This window comes from Aedes aegypti, chromosome 2 (genome assembly GCF_002204515.2).
Source record: "Aedes aegypti strain LVP_AGWG chromosome 2, AaegL5.0 Primary Assembly, whole genome shotgun sequence".
Taxonomy (NCBI): Eukaryota; Metazoa; Arthropoda; class Insecta; order Diptera; family Culicidae; genus Aedes; species Aedes aegypti.
In genome coordinates, this window is record NC_035108.1 from 282106075 (window position 1) to 282126756 (window position 20682).

General features: G+C 40.4%; 2 protein-coding genes across 4 annotated transcripts in view; one reads left to right on the plus strand and one right to left on the minus strand.

Annotated features, from left to right (window-relative positions):
• Nucleotides 1-9368, plus strand: part of LOC5565763 — a 33044-nt gene extending 23676 nt beyond the window's left edge. For both annotated transcript variants that reach the window (XM_021845209.1, XM_021845208.1), the window contains exons 12-26: nt 5-1994; nt 2056-2214; nt 2274-2657; nt 2715-3283; nt 3356-4183; nt 4246-4357; nt 4420-4923; nt 4980-5315; nt 5381-5549; nt 5663-6378; nt 6433-6574; nt 6630-7447; nt 7506-7589; nt 7657-8234; nt 8296-9368. In XM_021845209.1, coding sequence (XP_021700901.1) covers nt 5-1994; nt 2056-2214; nt 2274-2657; nt 2715-3283; nt 3356-4183; nt 4246-4357; nt 4420-4923; nt 4980-5315; nt 5381-5549; nt 5663-6378; nt 6433-6574; nt 6630-7447; nt 7506-7589; nt 7657-8234; nt 8296-9271 — 8365 coding nt within the window. In that variant the 3' untranslated portion in view covers nt 9272-9368. The remainder of the gene's footprint in view (nt 1-4; nt 1995-2055; nt 2215-2273; nt 2658-2714; nt 3284-3355; nt 4184-4245; nt 4358-4419; nt 4924-4979; nt 5316-5380; nt 5550-5662; nt 6379-6432; nt 6575-6629; nt 7448-7505; nt 7590-7656; nt 8235-8295) is intronic.
• Nucleotides 1-20682, minus strand: part of LOC5565758 (galactosylgalactosylxylosylprotein 3-beta-glucuronosyltransferase S) — a 103394-nt gene that overhangs the window by 51611 nt on the left and 31101 nt on the right. The window lies entirely within an intron of this gene.

Sequence of the window (20682 nt, forward strand, 5' to 3'; positions counted from 1 at the left end):
GTAGACTTCGTGACATTATTTTGATATTGAAGGGATACTCTACTGCACTGAAGCGAGAGATAGGAGTTGAAATCAAGTGGGATGCTAATCGTGATCCTACGCAGAAGCTGGCAATCTCTGGAGAGCTCAATACTCCTCGGCATCGCATATATAATGGAAGATTCCTTGTGTCCTACCCTAACAGAACTATTAACGGTGTATTCGACTTGAAGGCCATCGATCCAAACTATCTGGCAAATGCTCGCATATCTTGGAACACAACTGAAGCCATTGAACTTAAGCTTGATGCAGGCTCAGATGACGAAATACTCAGAAATATGTGGTTACTTTTCAAACTAACAACTCCATTCGAAGGGTGGCGCTACAATGCCCTGAATGGTGGATTCTATTTTAAGGATAACTTGTTGAAAACAAATCTCACCGCGAAATGGGCAGAAGATCAGACGCTTGGTTTCGAAGTGATGGGTCTTTATCACTCGAACGAAAACGATTTGAACTGCGAAATGAAAACTAAACTGCACAGCTCGATCCAGCATGTTCCAACGGTAAAAGTGCACTTCAAGCACAAATATGATTTGAAGCGGATAGACACTGTTGTAACCGTTAATCACACCATAACCGATGAACCCTCGCAAGTATTCTCTGTTTGGTCTAGCTGGCAGTTCGATCAGGATGAGATCTACCGCAATGTGACTGGTTCGCTGGTATTAGTGAGCCCATTCGAAGGATATAAGAAGGGCGCATTATCAACCAAATTCTCACTAACCGAAAGTAGAGACCTCCGAGGGGCTGCAGATCTCCAGCTGGAAGATGATAAATACGATTTGGTGCTGAAAGGCCACGTTCGCAACCTCGTGGATAACATGTTGACGATCAATATCACTTCTTCCAATGAAAAGTTCCGTAACATAAATGGCCGTTTTGGAATAAGCGAGAAGGAACGCCACGCCGTTGCGGAAGTGATAACTCCGAAAAGCTCGCTCGGTGTGGAAGTTTTGTTCGCAGTAGTTTCTGCGTACAACTTCGACATCAAATTCTACTTGGCTACACCCCTGAAAGACTTGGAAAAGGTAATCCTGAGAGGGAAGCTTAAACCAGATAATGTCGATTTTCGAGCTGGTTTGAACAGCTTGATCATTGGGTTTGTCGGAGTTTGGCGCAAGGCACATATGAAAGATTTTGAATACTCATACAAGGTTTATACTCCGTTGCCTAAATTTGAAGAGAACGGATTGATTCTGAAATTGGTTATGCATCCACAAAAGGCAGAATACATAGATATGGAATTTAGTGGGAGATTCAAAACGTACAAAATAGGGCTACGAGCAATTTCTGAACCAAAGCCCCTGTTAATGCGACAACTTGGTGTTCAAAAAGCATCTGGTATTCTTGAGGAATTCTTGGAGGATTCGTTGATTCCTGTCCATAGCAATGACGAGGAGGAGGAGGAAGAAGACGAAGATGAAGAAGAAGAGTTGTTGAACCTGATAGGGAAAGTAGAAATCGACTCGATCATCTGGCCAACTATTATTGGAACCATTGATCTTGAGGAATACAAATCGAAGTATTATCTTAGCGGCAAGATTAAATTGCCTCAAGGTGATATTGATGTGCGTGATAGTTTTTGGTTAGAGGACTTGATGAATATGAAAAATACGATGAAAGTGAAAACGCCGTTCCCATTCATGCGACAAGTACAGTCAGGATTCGAACTTCGCGTACCTTACCCTACCAATAAATTCGTTGTTGGCCTCAACGTACTAGTTCTGAACGAAACAGAGTGGGTCAACACAGGATTTCATATTTACTATAACGTTTCGGAAGATGAATCGGAGACCAAGACACACCATGCTGTAGTAAACCTGATGACGCCAATGGAGAATTTGAAGAAAGTCCGTCTACATGCAGTTCTTGACGTAGAAGAGCACGGATATAAAGCCAACTTGACTGCTAAAACAACTAAAACAGACGCGTCGATAGCTGTTTCGTTTGAGGTATAACTATCAATATTTCGCGCAGTAGAACAGTTTTTCATCAATTTAATCTCTTCAACAGAGTGAAGACCAGTTCATAGATTCCGCCTTAACGATATGGGTACGTGCTCCACTAATGCCTTATTATGCATGCAGAATATTTTACAAACAAGATTTCGGAGGATCTAGCAACTCGATGGACATGGGTTTTGTCGTACATGATGGTGACTTGTACAATAATGTAAGGCGATAAAATAACATTATTTTTTAACCGTTTATATGAGTTTGTATTAATTTTAGTTCCGATTGGATGGTGCTTGGTCTATGGCAGAGCCCCATTTCCTCGTGGGCAAGGGGAAATATCAATCAAACTTCCTGCCAATTCAAATGATCGATACAGAGGTGGCGATCACTCGTGAACCATACCCGAAGGCTCAACTCGAGATGCGTTTCAACGATAGTGATGGCATGTATGAATACATCAGAGCCAAAGCAACGCGAAACCGAGAAATGGTAACTTTAGAGCTGAGTGTTCCAATTCAGGAATATCGCAACTTATCGATCCACGGTCGATTACTAAGCAACGGCGGAGATAGCTATTCGGTCGATGGACGGCTTTACAGAAACGAAGAAATGTTCAACATTGAGGGCGCTGCCACGATCATTAATGATATTCCACAAAATGTGAGTAGATCGTAGAACAGTAACGTTCGTAAATTTCTTATATAAGGCGTATTACAGGTCGCATTGGTGATTAAACCGCTTGGAGATGAAGATGAAGGAGCAATAAACTATCAGTACACAGTAATCGATGGAGTTACTAGTTTTACAGCTAAAATCAATCGCGGAGATAAGCATGCTAGTATCGACGGTAGCATCAAGCTACAAGCTATAGGCGACTGGAACTTCGGACTCAACATCCATTCATCAGAGCCAGAAATATCTAGTGTTGATTTTAAGGTCGGGATCACACCTACCGATGACAACAAGGCTTTAGGCACGTTCAATCTGAAATCACCTTGGGTACGCCACGGAATTGATCGCGCTAATATCTACATGCTGTTCGATGTCCAGCCAATTTCGGGTTCGGTAACTGCGAATTACAGCATACCTTCCGTATCGGGAGATGCCAGCTGTTTATGGAATTGGCATTTACTGCACAACATGCAGTTTGCGTTGCACAATCGTGTGAAAAGAACTGATTCCGATGGACGCTTCTTCCAAATAGGAGTTCGGTATCTAAGCCCTGATTTGGAACGTAATCAAAATATGACTTTTGGTGGCGATTTGAACCTGAACAACATCTGGATGTTTGTATCGAACAATCTCAGCTTAGCTTACGTACATCATTGAAACTTAAAAATCGTATATTTATATTTCAGATTTAGCTCCAATGCTTCTGTAACCTTCATTTCTATATCGGACCTGTCCGGCGTTTTAAAAGTACGTCTACCGAAACCTGTTGGCGATATCCACACCTTAGCCGCCAGTATGAAAGGTAACATTCCTTTCCTTGAACCTGTCCGCACGCTCAACTTCGAGGCATCTTACGATACGGAGGAATCGCACAAACGATACGCTTGGCACTCGGAATACAGCTTTGTGAACGACCTCAGGACTCTTCTTCGATTTGAATGGGGACCAAATGTTCAATCGCAACGTATTCAGTCCAACATAGACGTTTTCAGAATCGGCGAGAAACGGGAAATTTTCGCGAAACTTCGTGGCCCGTGGTATTTGGAAGATGCTTTCCGTGCGATTGCTGTCTATAACATTGAAGATGACCTCTACCTTGTAAATGGAAATATTTCGATGCCAGCTTCACGAAAAGTTGCCGAGGCGAATGTGGCGTTTGCCAACCTTTCCAATATGAAGGGAGATATGAATTGTACAACTCCATTCCTGAACGTTACTTGGCTCCACGGACAAATGGAATTCATAGAAAGTCCCTTAGAGTCCATACGATATCTGAAAGCATCATGGCCAGAGTCAAGTGCCATTTTCGATGCGAAATCTACATATAGAATAAACAATATGGACCGCGATCAACAAGGAACGATAAAAGTGGAAATACCGTTGCAGACTAGGCACTATGCCGAAGTTAAATACGGCTTAGCGGAGAGACCAGCTATCACCACAGGACATGCTGAAATTGATTATAATGATAGGAAGGTTCTTAGTGGACAATACACATCGAAAAAAGAATCAAGGTAAGTTGACAGGAATTTGACAAACTCTAAACAAAATAATCACCAAGATCATTTTTTGACAGGACTGGATTTGACAAAGAAACTGTTGATGTAACACTGGAGAATGATTTCAAACCTGTGGGTGTCCACTATGTGCACACTACTAAGCTTTTGAAGGATAACTACAAGGAAATGGTATAACATTCATAAACTTTCTAAAATTGATCAATAGTAGGTATTGGAATGTATTCTTTCAGGATACCAAACGGGCAGAAGTGTTCGAGTTGCGAAACCAGAAGAAATTCAATATAACCGGAGAGCTGCAGATCACTACCCGCGACACTGGCAGGGAGTACGTCATTACTGCTGTTCATCCGAACCGAACGGTCGTATTGACAGCCGATTTTGATGCCGAGGGAGAAACTATGAAACAGAAATCCAAACTACAGTTGTCGCCTACTCGCTGGATAGCTTACGAATTTCATCTAACAAACTTGTCCAAAGCAGACAATGAATCGCGGAAATTCAGACTGGAGGTTTCCTATCCGCGCAGGAACCTCTCCGCTGACGGATGGTACTCGGTTACGGAGAATGCCTTCGACTCGGATGTATCGTTGCAGTATACCCCGAATAAGACGAGTGACAGTGATGATCTTTCGCCTAGAACGGTGAAAGGAGCTGTTAAGTGGGCAGATGAATCGGCTGGTGAAGTGACGAAACAGACATTGTTGGTCTTATTGGGGCATCCTACGTTTGAGCAGGTACCTTGGCTAACAATTAAATTGGAACATTCATTGATTCGCTTGATCAATTTCAGGACATCACAGTGAAAGGTGCCTATTACTCGGATGAAACGGACCTCCTGAAGACAAATTTGGATATTAGCTATACCCAATCGGAGACTCACCATATATCGATAGGGTTCAACGCTAAAGATTTGACACCTACAGTTAGGTACAGAAATTACTCGTACCACTTGTTCGGTGCACACGACGCGTCCGATTTGGATTTAGATTCGATTGGTTCCGTGGGTCTTCGGTTAGGTTTATATGAAGTGGACACCAACTCGCACTACAAGCGAGGTTACCTTTCTCGAATGGAAGGCTATACGACTGGAAAGGTGGATGTTAAACAAAGGGAAATTTTACTAGAGGTTCGTTAAATAACGTATTTCTGAAGTATGAATTGTTCTTCAAATTTACCTTTTTTTTTTTGTAGAAAATGACTTCACACAGTAATTATCGTTTGTGGGGCAAAGCATCTGGTAGCTATCCAATTTATATGATAAATGGAAGCTTATTGGACGGGCCGGAACAGGACGCGGTCGGGTTCTTCATCATAGATATAGACGACAAAATGGTACACATGAAAATTAACATGACACCAGGTAAGATTTCAATTGTATCGCTCAAAAGAGCAAGTTCTTTTGGACAGAAAAAAACCTACATTGAAAAAAGTTCACTAAATTCGAATATTTAACTATTTGTCTTTCAACTCTAGATGCTACCGAGAATATCTACATGTACGGAATCATCCCAGATTCTAGAAGCGCCTATTTTGATTTCTGGCGCGACTATGATACCGCACGGGAAGTCGACGTTGCTTACTACTTGAAGATGAACCATTCCCGTTTGGTTACAAGCAAACTGTTGTGGAGGCCGGAAATTCGTTCCGATCTGCGCAATTTGGTTCGAAACTACTTCACCGCTATGCACACATCGTTCACCGATGCGGTGGAGTTCTGGATCAAGCAAATCTACAGCGAATCGAAGGATTCTGTGAACGGAATGTGGGACGCGGCGCATCCCTACATGGAGGGATTCTTGGAAGACGTTTCTGGATTGAACGTCATACAAGATGACCTGGAGGATTTGCGTCAGTTCTTGAACGCCTCTTATGTGGCAGATGATTTCTATATTCGCTCAGTGATAAACTTTACGATAACTGTGCTGGATGAGTTGGCCCTCAAGAACAAAATAACTTCACTGCCAAAGATTTTGACCGAGTTTTGGCAAGTCATGGGCGACTCCGGACAAGCACTGAAGAAGTCCATTCAATGGCTGCTGGAAACGATCAAGGAGTCTTATCAGAGGGTGGTTGACGTGTTTGGAAGAATCCTACAAGGGGACTCAATGAAGTATTTGTCTGAAGTGTTGGAAACATCAGTTCAACGATACGATAAGTTCATTAAAGATCTTCATTTGCAGTTCATAAAGGTAAGTAGTTAATGTTGCAAACGAAGAATTTTGATCTATGATATTATTTTACAGCACGTACAAGAGATGTGGAAAAAGATGACTGATGTCATCACTTCGTACTGGCAGCGTATGTTGCAAAATATCGAACCTTCAGTAATCAAATTAGCGCACTACGCCGAAGCGATGACTTGGCATATTGGTCATGAAGTTTTTTGTAAGTATCAATTTACTAATAATACTTAAAGTAAGCCTAACTGTGTATTTTGTAGCATTCCTGTACAACAAAACTCAAGAGATAGCCGAGTCTCCATATTTCACCAAAGTAACAAACTTCACGCAAGACTTGGACACACTTTATAAGGATTTCGTACAAAACGACATCATAACCAACACTAAAAAGTACGGTTCCATTGTAATCCGTTTCGTGAAGGAAAAGTTCTTCCGTCTGGTGCCATTCGGTCGTGAACTCAATCAAGTATTGACGGAGCTGTGGGAAGAAATCAAACAGCTGCAAAAGTTGGAATATGTTCAGTTCGTCTTGCAGCGGGTCAATGAAGTGCGTTCCAAAGCCGAATGGCTAGCTGAAGAATTCCAACTTGAAAGAAGACTGCACCAATTGTGGGGTATCGTTAGGAATAAATTAGGCAGAATAGCCCAAACTGCGTTACAGGCAGAGAATCGCTACCGTGAAGCCAAGACAAAGTTCATTTTCGATCCTGATCATGGCATTATGGAGCTTGAGCAAAAACTGCCCATGTCGTGGCACGCATTCAACGAAACGCCAAAGTTTGACGAAATACCCGAGTACAAATTCCTGACCGACATCCAAGATTTCTTCGCGGGCAGTAATACCACAATCTGGACGCTTTATTGCGAGTTGAAACCCTTCACAGACACAAAAATGTGGTTACCACCGTTCAAAGCCAATTCGCTTCTCATCGGATCCAGACATTATATGTCCTTTGATAGGCGATTCGTTTCAATGGACTTACAGGATTTGCTCAAGGATGGTCAAACGAATCAATGTTCCTATGTGCTGGCTCACGATTTCTACAATCGATCATTCACCCTGTTGCTGGAACCATCGGTATATTAGCATATTGATTTCGCAATTAAAAATATATAATTAATTTGTTTTTGTTTAGGTGTTGCGTGAATCTGGAAAGGCGTCACGGAAGATTACACTACTTACTGACGAACATGTGCTTGAAGTAGACGTTATGGATGCTGTGAGTTATACTTTGACAAATATTTTCAATCAATCTTAAAAAAACTATTTATCCAAATCAATTTCAGTCCGTAAAAGTCGACCGTAATGTTACAACTGCCCTGCCAGCTCAAATCGACGATACTGTGGTTTATCAAGAAGCAGATCTTTTGGTGGTACAATCCTACAAAGGATTTAAGCTCACTTGCAGTCTACAGTATCACATGTGTTCATTCGATCTTAGCGGATGGTACTTTGGCAAGACAGCTGGCATACTGGGAACAATGAACAACGAGATATTTGATGATTATCTTACTTCGGAACACAAGTTTGCCATCTCCAAGGAACAGTTCGTCAATAGTTGGACACTTCCAGGTTGCGAAGCTAACGTACAAGCCACAAACCATACACACAATTTCCTATCGGTTTCTAACGAACTCAGTCAACTATGCGATTCGTTCTTCCGGCAGAAGCATTCGTACTTTGCCTCATGTTTCCCGATAGTTGACACAACGCCTTTCTATGAAATGTGTCTCGATTTAGGCCATCATCTGGATAGTGACTCTAATGATCCATCGAACAAAGGTGCCTGTACAGCTGCCCTTGCTTATATGGAAGCCTGTATTTTGGAAGACATGCCTCTACGAGTCCCAGACTCGTGTGTGTTGTAAGTATAAGATTTTGTGGTGTATTCATTCTGAGATTAAAAATATGTTTTATATTTTTAGCTGCAAGCTGATCAACGGATCTTATGTCCCAGAGGGTGCCTTTGTACCTATGAAAGATAACGAGATCCCCCAGACGACCGATGTGGTGTTCATTGTAGAGGCCAAACCATGTAATCAAAATATAACCACTTCAAAGAGCATTGTAGCTATGGTACAAACTCTTCATAAAGAGCTCCAAGAACTGAACATCACCGATAATCGTTACTCGGTAGTAGCATTCGGAGGAATGTCGCCATTCGACAAGGCTAGAAGCGTTGTTGTAAACGACAATGTTTTCGTATCGCATGAGTACATTGAACCATTCTTCAATCACATTGCTACGGCTTCCGGAGCTAACGATGATATATTCGATGCGATCATTGTGGCATCGAAGTTAGTTTTCCGACCTGGAGCTTCCAAAACGTTTATCCTCATGCCTTGTTCGAAGTGTTCCAGTTCCAGCATGAAACTTGATTACTCCTCCGTTCTGCAACTGCTGTTGGAAAACGGAATTAAGCTTCACATTCTCGCCGACCACGATATCGAATTCGACAAGTCTCGAGTGTCGCGGATGTTCTTCGGAATGGATAGCTACAAAGCGTACACCAAAAAGGACCTTAAAGATCTGATCGGAGATACTGACCTTCGTAAGCAAATTCGACTGCCCAAGGCTACCCTGGGCAGTTGCGCTGCTTTGGCCCTGGAAACTGACGGATCGGTATTTGGTGGCCGCAAGCTTCGACCAGAACGTCGCAATCCGACTAAGAAATTCATAACAGTGTTTACGAAACGCGTTGCAAGTACGGCCCTGTCGACGTCCTGCCAAACCTGCGAATGCACCGGACACAATACGGGCGTTTCGTACATGTTGTGTTTGCCGTGTACTTATCCATCGGCGTTCAGCCTAGATCACGAAAGGATGAGCGAAGACGAACTGCTATCGGTTCTGCAGCCGGATCACGACTGGGATTGGGAAGAGGATGATGAACTTCTATGAACATATTTGTCGTCTGAGAAGTTAAAAAACAGCCATGACAGCTCTTTAAGTATATTCTAAGTATATCAGCTGTAGATAAATTATATTCTAAAACATTCAAGTGTTGTTGTTACTTTGTGAAAAGATCCACGATTTGTAAACTTAATCTTCAAAAAAATAGTTTTTGGTATGATAACTTCAAAATTTCATTAGTTTACATTCCAAAACCTCCAATTGTTGTTTTGATATCTACTTCATAAAGTAATTAATAACTAATTCTTGTTACTAAAATATATGGTCAGCATGAGCATGAGCATGATTGACCGCCCGCATATGCTACTCCAATACTGCAATAACAGCTGTACTTACACAGGAAACCACCAGAAGCTACGCCCAATGCGGGTCAATTTGGGGATGTGAAGGAAATGTTGACGTTTTACTTGGTTTAAGGAAGCCGTTGAAACCTCTGCACCTCCATAAGAAAACATGGGGAGTTTCAATATGCGAAAGAGTAGTTTAAGGAATTTCTTTTGGTAAATAACAAAGATATAATTTAAAATGAATACATGAGCATGAACAAAGATGAACGATTAAGGCTTTTTTACATGTTTAGCAACATGAAATTCACAAGCGTTGATAGCCGTGTGCGTTAGTCATATGCTCAGTAGGGTGCGGCTTATATTTCGAAATGTCTCAAAACGAAAAATTCGTGTGCTCTTCTGAATTAAAATTACATAAAAACAGAAACCTCAAATTTTGAGCCAAAAATATTGAAGTGGCGCAAGCGACTTGACGTGAATTTTTAAGTTATTAAATATGATCTTCAGTGAAATCTTCATAGCTTTGTTATTTTCCAACATTTTTTTTAAGCTCTTAGCAACTTTTTTTCAAGAATAAATTTATGAAAATCATATTGTTTAAAATTAAAACTATAGTCTTAGTTAAAAGTAGTTTTCTTCAAATTGTTTCACTTTTTACTAAAAAAAAATCATTTTTGTTTGAACATAACTTCATGAAAACATAACCGATTCTAAATCTTTTTACATGCTTTTGAAGCAAATTTAGTAGGTTTCAAATCGTAGGTACAGCAAATCAATTTGAAAATAATTTTGACTTACTAATTTAGCAAAAACTGCCCAAAAACATGAAATTTTAACGAAATAATTCCTGGAAATACATCTACAAATGATTACAACCCCTTCGAAAACAGTTCTAAGGGTGTCTGATTTGGCATCATAACATTACGATATTCGCCTTATTAAAAAACCTCAACACCTCCGTGCCTAAAATTAAATCAATTCTAATTTTTTAACGTTTTATGGTAAAATCTATGTTTTTGTCGATGTTTTCACTTCAATTTATCTCCGTATCAACAAGAACACTAATTGATGCTCTAAATCGTCCACGCGTGATAAAAAAAATCATAGAAATTTGTTTTTCATGCGTAACAAGCTCGGTGTCAATTTTACCACCCTGTTCATTTTTTCTCTACATCCCCTATGACACATGGTAACCAAACATAAACTTCATGCTATTACACACATGTATAGAGTTTTCAATTTTCCCGGGATTTGACTTCCCGGGAAACGGGAAATAAAATTGTCATTTCCCGGGAATTCCCGGGATCCCGGGAAATCCTTAAAACCTGTAAATTAAGCTAATTTAAGCTAATTTGAAGCAGTTCTTTGATTTTTTTTATATTTAATGTATATTATCGGCCCTATTTTATAAGTTGAGTCGATCGAAATGACTCGACTGAAATCACTGTCGACCAAAAAATTCGCTCGACACGGCTCTGTCACTCAGGTTTTTGGACAGTTGTCATTCTATGTGACCGGATTACTATGGCAGTCGACGTGTGACATCTGAAATATGCATGCTTACTTTGATCGACAATGACTACAGATGAGTCACTTGAGATTGCTCGATTTTTAAAATAGACCCCTATAGGGCAAACGCTCCCTTAGTGGAGGTAGCTCCAATAGTGGAGGTAGTGTGTTTTGGCATGTTTCGCGCTAATAAATGATAATGTGACATTTTTGTATTATGTACGATGCGAAAATGATACAAGTAATCGAATAATATTCATGATATTTAACCGTAAAACTATTTAAAACAATTATTTCGCTTAATTTTTTTGCTCCTTTGCACCTATAGTGGTGCATCAGTACCCATAGTGGAGGGTCCCATAAGAAATCAATGGTTTGCGCCACTAAAGGAACCATCCTTAAAATATACCTCCACTAAAGGAACAGTGTTCCTATAATTGGTGCAAGGCTTTTTGCAGGGAAATTTCAAATAAATCGTGATTTTTATACATTTGAATGATAGAAGGATTTGAGATCTATCGAATGATACGTTAAAATCATATATTTCATGATCTTAACACCGTGTTTTAGCAGTTTTCCCTTAGGTGCACCACTAATGGTACACTTGCCCTATTTTAAAACAGTAAATCAGCACGATTATTTCTCTTATTTGTAAGTAATTTATCTATGTTTCTACAAAAATTCTTTTGGCTTCGTTTCCTGATAGTTAAAGCCTTCATCAGGTCATGCAAGACAAATCATCTTAAATTCAAATAATACTTGCCAACATTTAGGAGTCTATTTTTGTAAATCGAACCATTTTATGTGACTCGTCTGTAGTCACTGTCGAACACAGTAGGCATGCATATTTCAGAAGTCACCCATCGACTACCATATTAATCCTTTCACATAGAGTGGACAGCTGTCGAATAATTCGAGTGACAGAGTCGTGTCGAGCTAAATTTTTTGGTCGACAATGACTCCAGTCGAGTCGTTTTTGATCGAATCGACTTATAAAATAGACCCCTAATCAATCATTTCAAACACTATAATAAAAACCAACTAGAGCCTTTCGCTAAAAATTGTGACTGTTACATTTGATAGAAACCGTAAGCGAGATGGATCAACGAGGTCCGAGCTCGTATAGAAAGCAACAAAAATATAGAAATCATCACCAGTCTATAAACCTACTCAAATCATAGGATTTATTCGAAAGTTCCTTTATATTGTACAGTGAAACCTCCATGAGTCGATGTTCCATGACTCGATATCGACTCATGGAACCATACTAAAAACAAATTTCATGGTTACTATGATGGTCTCTTCAAACGGCTTTCCAAAGAATTCGTTTCCACGACTCGATATTTCCATGGAGGTTTGTATTGCATATGAACTCTCTTGAAAAAAACATATCGTCAAAAATATATGCATTCATTAATAACTATTTTTTTTTATCTTTATTAACGAGCCCTGGGCTAGTTCATCTCGGGTCCAACGGTTTTACTTCCCTTCCGAAGGAAGTCGTCACTGAAATTTTTAGTGACTATCTCGGGGATGGGATTCGATCCCAGGTCCTCGGCGTGAGAGGCGTGTGTTCTAACCACTACACCAGGTCCGCCCCCAGTTAATAACTATTTGATTACGAAAAAAAAACACCAATAAACATCAAAATATAATTTGTAATCTAGTGAGGACATTTGTTGGTATGTGAAAAGTAAATTGTGCGATAGTTTACTTGAATATATATGCTCAACTCTTCATTGAGACAGAGCTTCCCGGGAAATACGGGAATCCCGGGAAATAGAAAATCATTTCCCGGGAAACGGGAATCCCGAGAAATCTCATTTCCCGGGAAATGTTCCCGGGATTGAAAACTCTACACATGTAGCTTAGCAATCTATATGCAACCTAGTTTTTATATGTCTCTTTGCAATCACAAATTTAGCTTTAATGTAACTTATTCATTTTTACAGCTCTAGGCTAAGTTACATGCGAGGCACAATGCAACACCTATGTATGTAATGTAAACAAAGCGTAAGTTACCATGTAATAGCCTAGTAACCAAAATTAAAAATCGACAATTAGGCTATAAATTATCTAAAATGCAACGGCAATGTAGAGTAAGGTGGGGCAAAAGTTCGATCTTAGTGGTATAATCAAAGTTTCCAGGAAAACAATAGCAGTTGAAACAAAACAAATACCATACAGTGAACCTTCAACATATTGGCTATAATTTTGCTAAACAAACTTGTGTCAAAATATCTACTCATTTTTAATTATAACAGTTTCAAAATTGATTGTCTTATTCGAACTTTTACCCCACCGGTGGGGCAAGAGTTCGAATCTAGTGTGGGACAAAAGTTCGCTGGCTGAAACACAAAATATCGATCCTTTTATGACAGGCATACCTTACACCAGCCGCAAACTTAAGTTTAACGAAAAATACACACTAAATTTTCATCAAAAAATTGCCCAAAACCGAGTTAATTGTGATATACTCAAAAATAGCAGTTTTTGAGTGCTTCGTGAAGCCCAAGCAGGACAGTTCGGTTTTGCGTCGTCCGATAGATTTGGCTGACGGTTTCGCGCATGTTTTCGTCGCCGGAATTTTTTTTTTCCTGTTTCCAAGCGTCCTGCTGGGTAGTGCTTCGTGAAGCCCAAGCAGGACAGTTCGGTTTTGCGTCGTCCGATAAATTTGGCTCACGGTTTCGCGCATGTTTTCGTCGCCGGAGATTTTTTTTTTTCCTGTTTTCAAGCGTCTTGCTGGGTAGTGCTTCGTGAAGCCCAAGCAGGACAGTTCGGTTTTGCGTCGTTCGATAGATTTGGCTCACGTTTTCACGCATGTTTTCGTCGCCGGAGATTTTTTTTTTCCTGTTTTCAAGCGTCTTGTTGGGTAGTGCTTCGTGAAGCCCAAGCAGGACAGTTCGGTTTTGCGTCGTCCGATAGATTTGGCTGACGGTTTCGCGCATGTTTTCGTCGCCGGAATTTTTTTTTTCCTGTTTCCAAGCGTCCTGCTGGGTAGTGCTTCGTGAAGCCCAAGCAGGACAGTTCGGTTTTGCGTCGTCCGATAGATTTGGCTGACGGTTTCGCGCATGTTTTCGTCGCCGGAATTTTTTTTTTTTTTCCTGTTTCCAAGCGTCCTGCTGGGTAGTGCTTCGTGAAGCCCAAGCAGGACAGTTCGGTTTAGCGTCGTCCGATAAATTTGGCTCACGGTTTCGCGCATGTTTTCGTCGCCGGAGATTTTTTTTTTCCTGTTTTCAAGCGTCTTGCTGGGTAGTGCTTCGTGAAGCCCAAGCAGGACAGTTCGGTTTTGCGTCGTCCGATAGATTTGGCTGACGGTTTCGCGCATGTTTTCGTCGCCGGAGATTTTTTTTTCCTGTTTTCAAGCGTCTTGCTGGGTAGTGCTTCGTGAAGCCCAAGCAGGACGGTTCGGTTTTGCGTCGTCCGATAGATTTGGCTCACGTTTTCGCGCATGTTTTCGTCGCCGGAGATTTTTTTTTTCCTGTTTTCAAGCGTCTTGCTGGGTAGTGCTTCGTGAAGCCCAAGCAGGACAGTTCGGTTTTGCGTCGTCCGATAAATTTGGCTCACGGTTTCGCGCATGTTTTCGTCGCCGGAGATTTTTTTTTCCTGTTTTCAAGCGTCTTGCTGGGTAGTGCTTCGTGAAGCCCAAGCAGGACAGTTCGGTTTTGCGTCGGCCGATAGATTTGACTCACGGTTTCGCGCATGTTTTCGTCGCCGGAGATTTTTTTTTCCTGTTTTCAAGCGTCTTGCTGGGTAGTGCTTCGTGAAGCCCAAGCAGGACGGTTCGGTTTTGCGTCGTCCGATAGATTTGGCTCACGTTATCGCGCATGTTTTCGTCGCCGGAGATTTTTTTTTTCCTGTTTTCAAGCGTCTTGCTGGGTAGTGCTTCGTGAAGCCCAAGCAGGACAGTTCGGTTTTGCGTCGTTCGATAGATTTGGCTCACGTTTTCACGCATGTTTTCGTCGCCGGAGATTTTTTTTTTCCTGTTTTCAAGCGTCTTGTTGGGTAGTGCTTCGTGAAGCCCAAGCAGGACAGTTCGGTTTTGCGTCGTCCGATAGATTTGGCTGACGGTTTCGCGCATGTTTTCGTCGCCGGAATTTTTTTTCCTGTTTCCAAGCGTCCTGCTGGGTAGTGCTTCGTGAAGCCCAAGCAGGACAGTTCGGTTTTGCGTCGTCCGATAAATTTGGCTCACGGTTTCGCGCATGTTTTCGTCGCCGGAGATTTTTTTTTCCTGTTTTCAAGCGTCTTGCTGGGTAGTGCTTCGTGAAGCCCAAGCAGGACAGTTCGGTTTTGCGTCGTCCGATAGATTTGGCTCACGGTTTCGCGCGTGTTTTCGGCTCCTAAGATTTTTTTTTCTGTTTTGGAGCGTCTTGCTGGGTAGGTATTTGGAAGGCACAAGCAAGACGGTTTGTTTTCGGGACGCCAAGAAGTTTTGCTGTCAGTATCAGTTTTGTGTTCAGTCGAGGATGGATTACCAACTGGTGAGTTCGTTTCATTCTTGTGATAACACATATTTTCTTGAAAGCGTAACTTTTAAGTAATTTTAAAACAAACTTTGTATGGTTCGTCACTATAAGTGTCGGCATTATGTTTTTTTCTTATACAATTTCAATATACATAAATATATTTGCCTCTTTTATACATTATTAAAAATTATCTTTTGAATTGTTCGACATTGTGAATGTTGACGTATTTTTTAAAACTTGTACCATATCGAGACAAAATGCACAGTAATACTCAAATGTAATTTTCAAACAAACTATGTATAGTTCGTCACTACAAGTGTCGGCATTATTCCTGTTTCATATAATTTAAAATATATACATGTAATTTTCAGTTTTCGTCATTAATAAAAACATCTTTTGAATAGAGTAGTGTTTGATCCTTCGACCTTGACACTTGCTCCTACTGGGGCGGGTGATGAGGGCAGGATCAAACATGTCGCGCGTCGGTAGCGAAGCGGTGAAAAAGTGATCGGTTCGTTAGTAGTGTTTGATCCTTCCACCTTGACGCTTACTCCTGCGGGAGCGGGTGATGAGGGCAGGATCAAACTTGTCGCGCGTCGTTCGCTCAGAGAAATGAAAAAGCGCCGCGGATCGCTAGTAGTGTTTGATCTATTGATCGCGTCGCTTGCTCTTGCGTGGGCGAGTGACGAACACTTGTTCGGCGTTTAATGCGATTATCGAATTATTTCGCGAATCCGGTTAGGCGTGATTATATCATGGCTCGCATCACCAAACATTGGTGACTCCCAGATCTTTACCTTATCCCACTAACCCAATATCCTCTCCATGACAACCGTGGAGATGCAGAGGTGATCTCGGTCTTTAGTAACAACGGTAGTCACACTAACATTCCTTCCCTTCCCCGATGACCGTAAGGACGTGGCCGGCGCCGTTATTGACTTTTAAATTTGAGCTCTCGATTTGTGCACATTGAAGAATGGTAAGCTAATCCCAAGCCCCATTCATTAATTCCCTGTGCAACTTCGATTGTTCTGGTCAATCACGGAGTAGCAACTACGAATTGTACGGTCATCTATGCTTATGCTTATATACTCAAAAATAGCAGTTTTTTGCAAAACTAAGTGGAAATGTGAAATTTTGGTGACAATTTTCACACGATCAGACAAATTCAACTAAATTTGAAGATAATATGTTGATTTTAGGAAATTTGCAAATTTTTCCGTGATTTTATACATGGGTCGAACTTTTGCCCCGCTGATTCGAACTTTTGCCCCACTATTAGCCAAAATTTTTTTTATAGGCATTTATGCAAAAACTAATACACTTCAAAGCAACCCTATGATAGGCCTAGAAACGCCCTTACATAAAATATTGAAAAACATTTTATCTTCAATTGGTTCCATGCAACGAAAGTTTGACCAAAAATTACAATATTCACGTCGAAAAACAACAAATAGCCATAACTTTTCCAAATCTCAATCGATTTTTATGATATTTGGAGTGAAAGTCTCTTACTTGAATAGCATTCGAACTACCATGACATTTATAAGATTTGTTTTGAATTGAGCTAGAAATCTTAAAAAGAAACTTTTACCCCACTCGAACTTTTGCCCCACTTTACTCTAATTTGTTTTATTTTTTTTCTAAAATATTGCATTTGTTACCAGTGTTGCTTGGAAAGGTATTTCGAAGACATTTGTCAATATTCCTCATAGCCTTGCTCTTAGCAAAGAATCATAAGGTTTCTTGATGAACTTCGAAGGCTGCTTTGGTTGAGTATAGTTTTATACGGAGAAGTGCATGTGATTAGTAGTCTAGTTCTACTTTATCGTCTTTTAATATGATACTGATGATAAATACTAGTTTATGGCACATTTTATCATTTCAATTCGATTAACCCTCTAATATTCAACCTCGCATTTACCTGAAATTTTGTATATATTTTCGTATTTCAACATTCAAAATGATTTTATTCTGACTTAAACTTAGAACCGTAATACGCATATCAGGTACGTTTTTTGTGACTTTTGAAACATTTAATTAAAATTAATTTATTTTATAACGTACGAAGGCCTAATTTAATAATTATTATTATTATATTATATTCAGCAGCTTTATTTTTTACCGCAAAAAATATTCAAATCGCGATAACTTTTTCGGTTTTCGATGTTTTTGCACCAATTTTTCACAAGCGCTAAAAAAGCTCTTGTATTTTAAGAATCTGTGTCAATATTGATCATATGTCATCTAGATCCGAAGATATTCCGAAAGTTCTGGGGGGACCGACGTTTTTCTATAATCTACGTAAATATCTCAGGCTACAGATTTTATGTCATGTTCAGTCATTCGCTGTTCGAAACAATACTTCAATGGGAGTTTGTTGTGAAAAAATGAAACAAATTTGTGCAACCGTTTTGGAGTAATGAACATGTATGTGTCTGGTAACAATGAAGAATCTTAAGAACTTCAAAGAAAACATCGTTTTGAAATTTTCAGATTTCTTGAAGACAACTTAACCGATTTTTATGATTTTTTCAGAGAAGCTCCTCATAACCTGACATTGTATAGTCCACATTTTAGTTTTTTGATAAATAAATGGCACCCAAAGAATTTTTGTATGGGGAATGTCGGTCTCCCAAGGAACATCTAAATATCTGCAAAATCATATGACCAATGATCATTATGGACTTAAAATAGAAGAGGGCTTGTGAAAAAATGGTGCAAAAATATCGAAAAAAAAAAAAGTTATCGCTGTTTGAATATTTTTTGTGGTAAAGAAATGAAGCTGCCGGTAGAGGGGTTAATCACGGTTTACCATCTCATTAGTGTCTGAAAAGGTCTTATGTATTCTAAATATTTGTACAATTTATATTTTTCCATATTCCTACTACAGAAGAAACATGCCTGGATCTCATATAATATGTATTGCAAAAATTCTTAGTTCATATTATTTATTTCTTGTTTTCGACATTTTTCCATATTCAACCTATCACAGAAGAATAATTTGCTGATATTAAATTAAATTGGATTACGATATGAGCTGCCATCTATTGTAGCAAGATAACCACCGATATTACTGGCCTGTTCTAACGAAACATTTCGTTCAAGACCGTATTAATATTTGTATTAAATTATACTTCCTGTCCCCCCAATGGAAACTCTCCTTCCAGAAGTAAGTTCACGCAAACAGTATTCGTACAATCAAACCCTTGCTTGCCAGAAAGTCCAAATAGATGGGAAGTTGGTGGTGGACGTAAAGTTGACAGGCGGGGTAAAATGGGCAATGATTTATTGAACTATTTCACTAATCACATTATTTTTTGTTTTAACTTGAAGCTATGCTGGGGCAGGCCGTAGCGGAAATGAAGTGTAGCGTAGCTATCATTTCTGAGCCATACCGAATCCCACCTAAAGATGGGATTTGAGTAGTAGATACAAGTAAAACAGCGGCAATTGGACGGTTGGAAGATACCCCTATCAGCAAGAAAAATGCGCAAAAGTAGGCTTCGTAATCACCAAAGTTGATGGTGTGTACATTAGAGTGATGCAAATTTTGAAATGTTTTCTCCCCTATGCTTAAACCGTTTTAATTATGGTAAATAGCATCCTCCCAAAGTTTGAAGTGATTTGGAAGAAATTTGACTGTGCACACGCCTTTTGAAGTTTATATGGAGATTACTATGGAAAACGCCAATCATTTGTGTTCAGCTCCTTATCTCTTCTTCATAATAGTTTACGGAAAAGTGAACAAATTCTTCTAACCGCCGTGCGGGGTGACATTGGTCCTAGGGGGTGACTTTGACCGCCCTTTTCGATGCATCTCTTGACTAGCACGGGAGGCAAAAAACTAATCTATGACCATCCAGTGGCTATTTATAACGTATTCTTGAAGCTTGCCACATTGTTTTCATTATTCTGGTTTTAGTTTGCTGTAAAAATCTTGGCCCAAAGTCACCCTTATGGACCAATGTCACCCCGCACGACGGAATATGAAATTCTCTCAGCTACAACTTTGCCGAAGACCACTTTTTGATTGGACGTCAGGATAAATTGTTATTCATCATCATAAAGTTGGTTTGCATGTAGCATGCTTCACCAACTGTTCGGCAGGCAACAGTGGTGCTCCTGGCGGGAAGAATAGATCAAAGTAATCCAGGCTACTATGTTCTACAGCAAAAAAGCAGTGTTGCTCTGAAAGTAATTGAATGATCATCTCAGCATGATGTAGACTTTGGTATCAATAATAACAAATTATACATACGTTCCATCGAAATGTGGTCTTCGGCAAAGTTGTAGCTGGGAAGTTTTCACATGAGATGAGTGTGTTCACTTTTCCATAGATTATTATGACGAGCAGTTAGAAAACTGAACACAAAAAGTTTGCCTTTTCCATAGTAATTTCCATATAAACTTCAAATGGCGTGTGCACAACCAAATTTCTTCCGAATCATTCAAATTTTGGGAGGATCATTTTCATCATAATTGACATTGTTTAAGCATAGGGGAGCAAAAACTTTGAAATTTGCATCAGTCTAGTGTACATCTGTAGTTGCTACGCAGCTCTGCGATGGCCGTTAGAAGAATTCAACCGTATGCTTGTCATATTAACGGAAGAGCTTACCGATCGTAGACCATTCGTTGAAGCTGGCGACTTCAATGCTTGGGCGATCGAGTAGGGAAGCCGCCTCACCAACGCAAGAGGATGCAGTCTGTCAAGACACATGAACTGGAGAGTGTGCGAAGAGTATACCGGCAGCGACCATCAGATTATCCGGCACCGCATCGGAGGCTGGTTCCAGTATATTGCGAAAGTCAGACAGACGTACGAAGATGTAAAACGGCGGACTTCAACAAGGACGTGTTCGTCAAAGCGCTTAGACTTGAATACATCACTTTGAACCTCAGTGCAGACGAGTTAACGGCAGCACTAACTTGTGCGTGCGATGCAACCATGCCGAGAGTTGGGAAACTAGCTAACGGTCGCCGTCCAGCCTACTGGTGTAACTCGACCATTGGCGATCTACGTGGAAGCTGCCTCCGAGCCAGAAGGAGGATGCAGCGGGCTTGCAACAACGCTGAAAGAGAGGAACGTAGGTTCGTCTACAAAGCGGCAAGATCCGCACTTAAAAGCGAAATC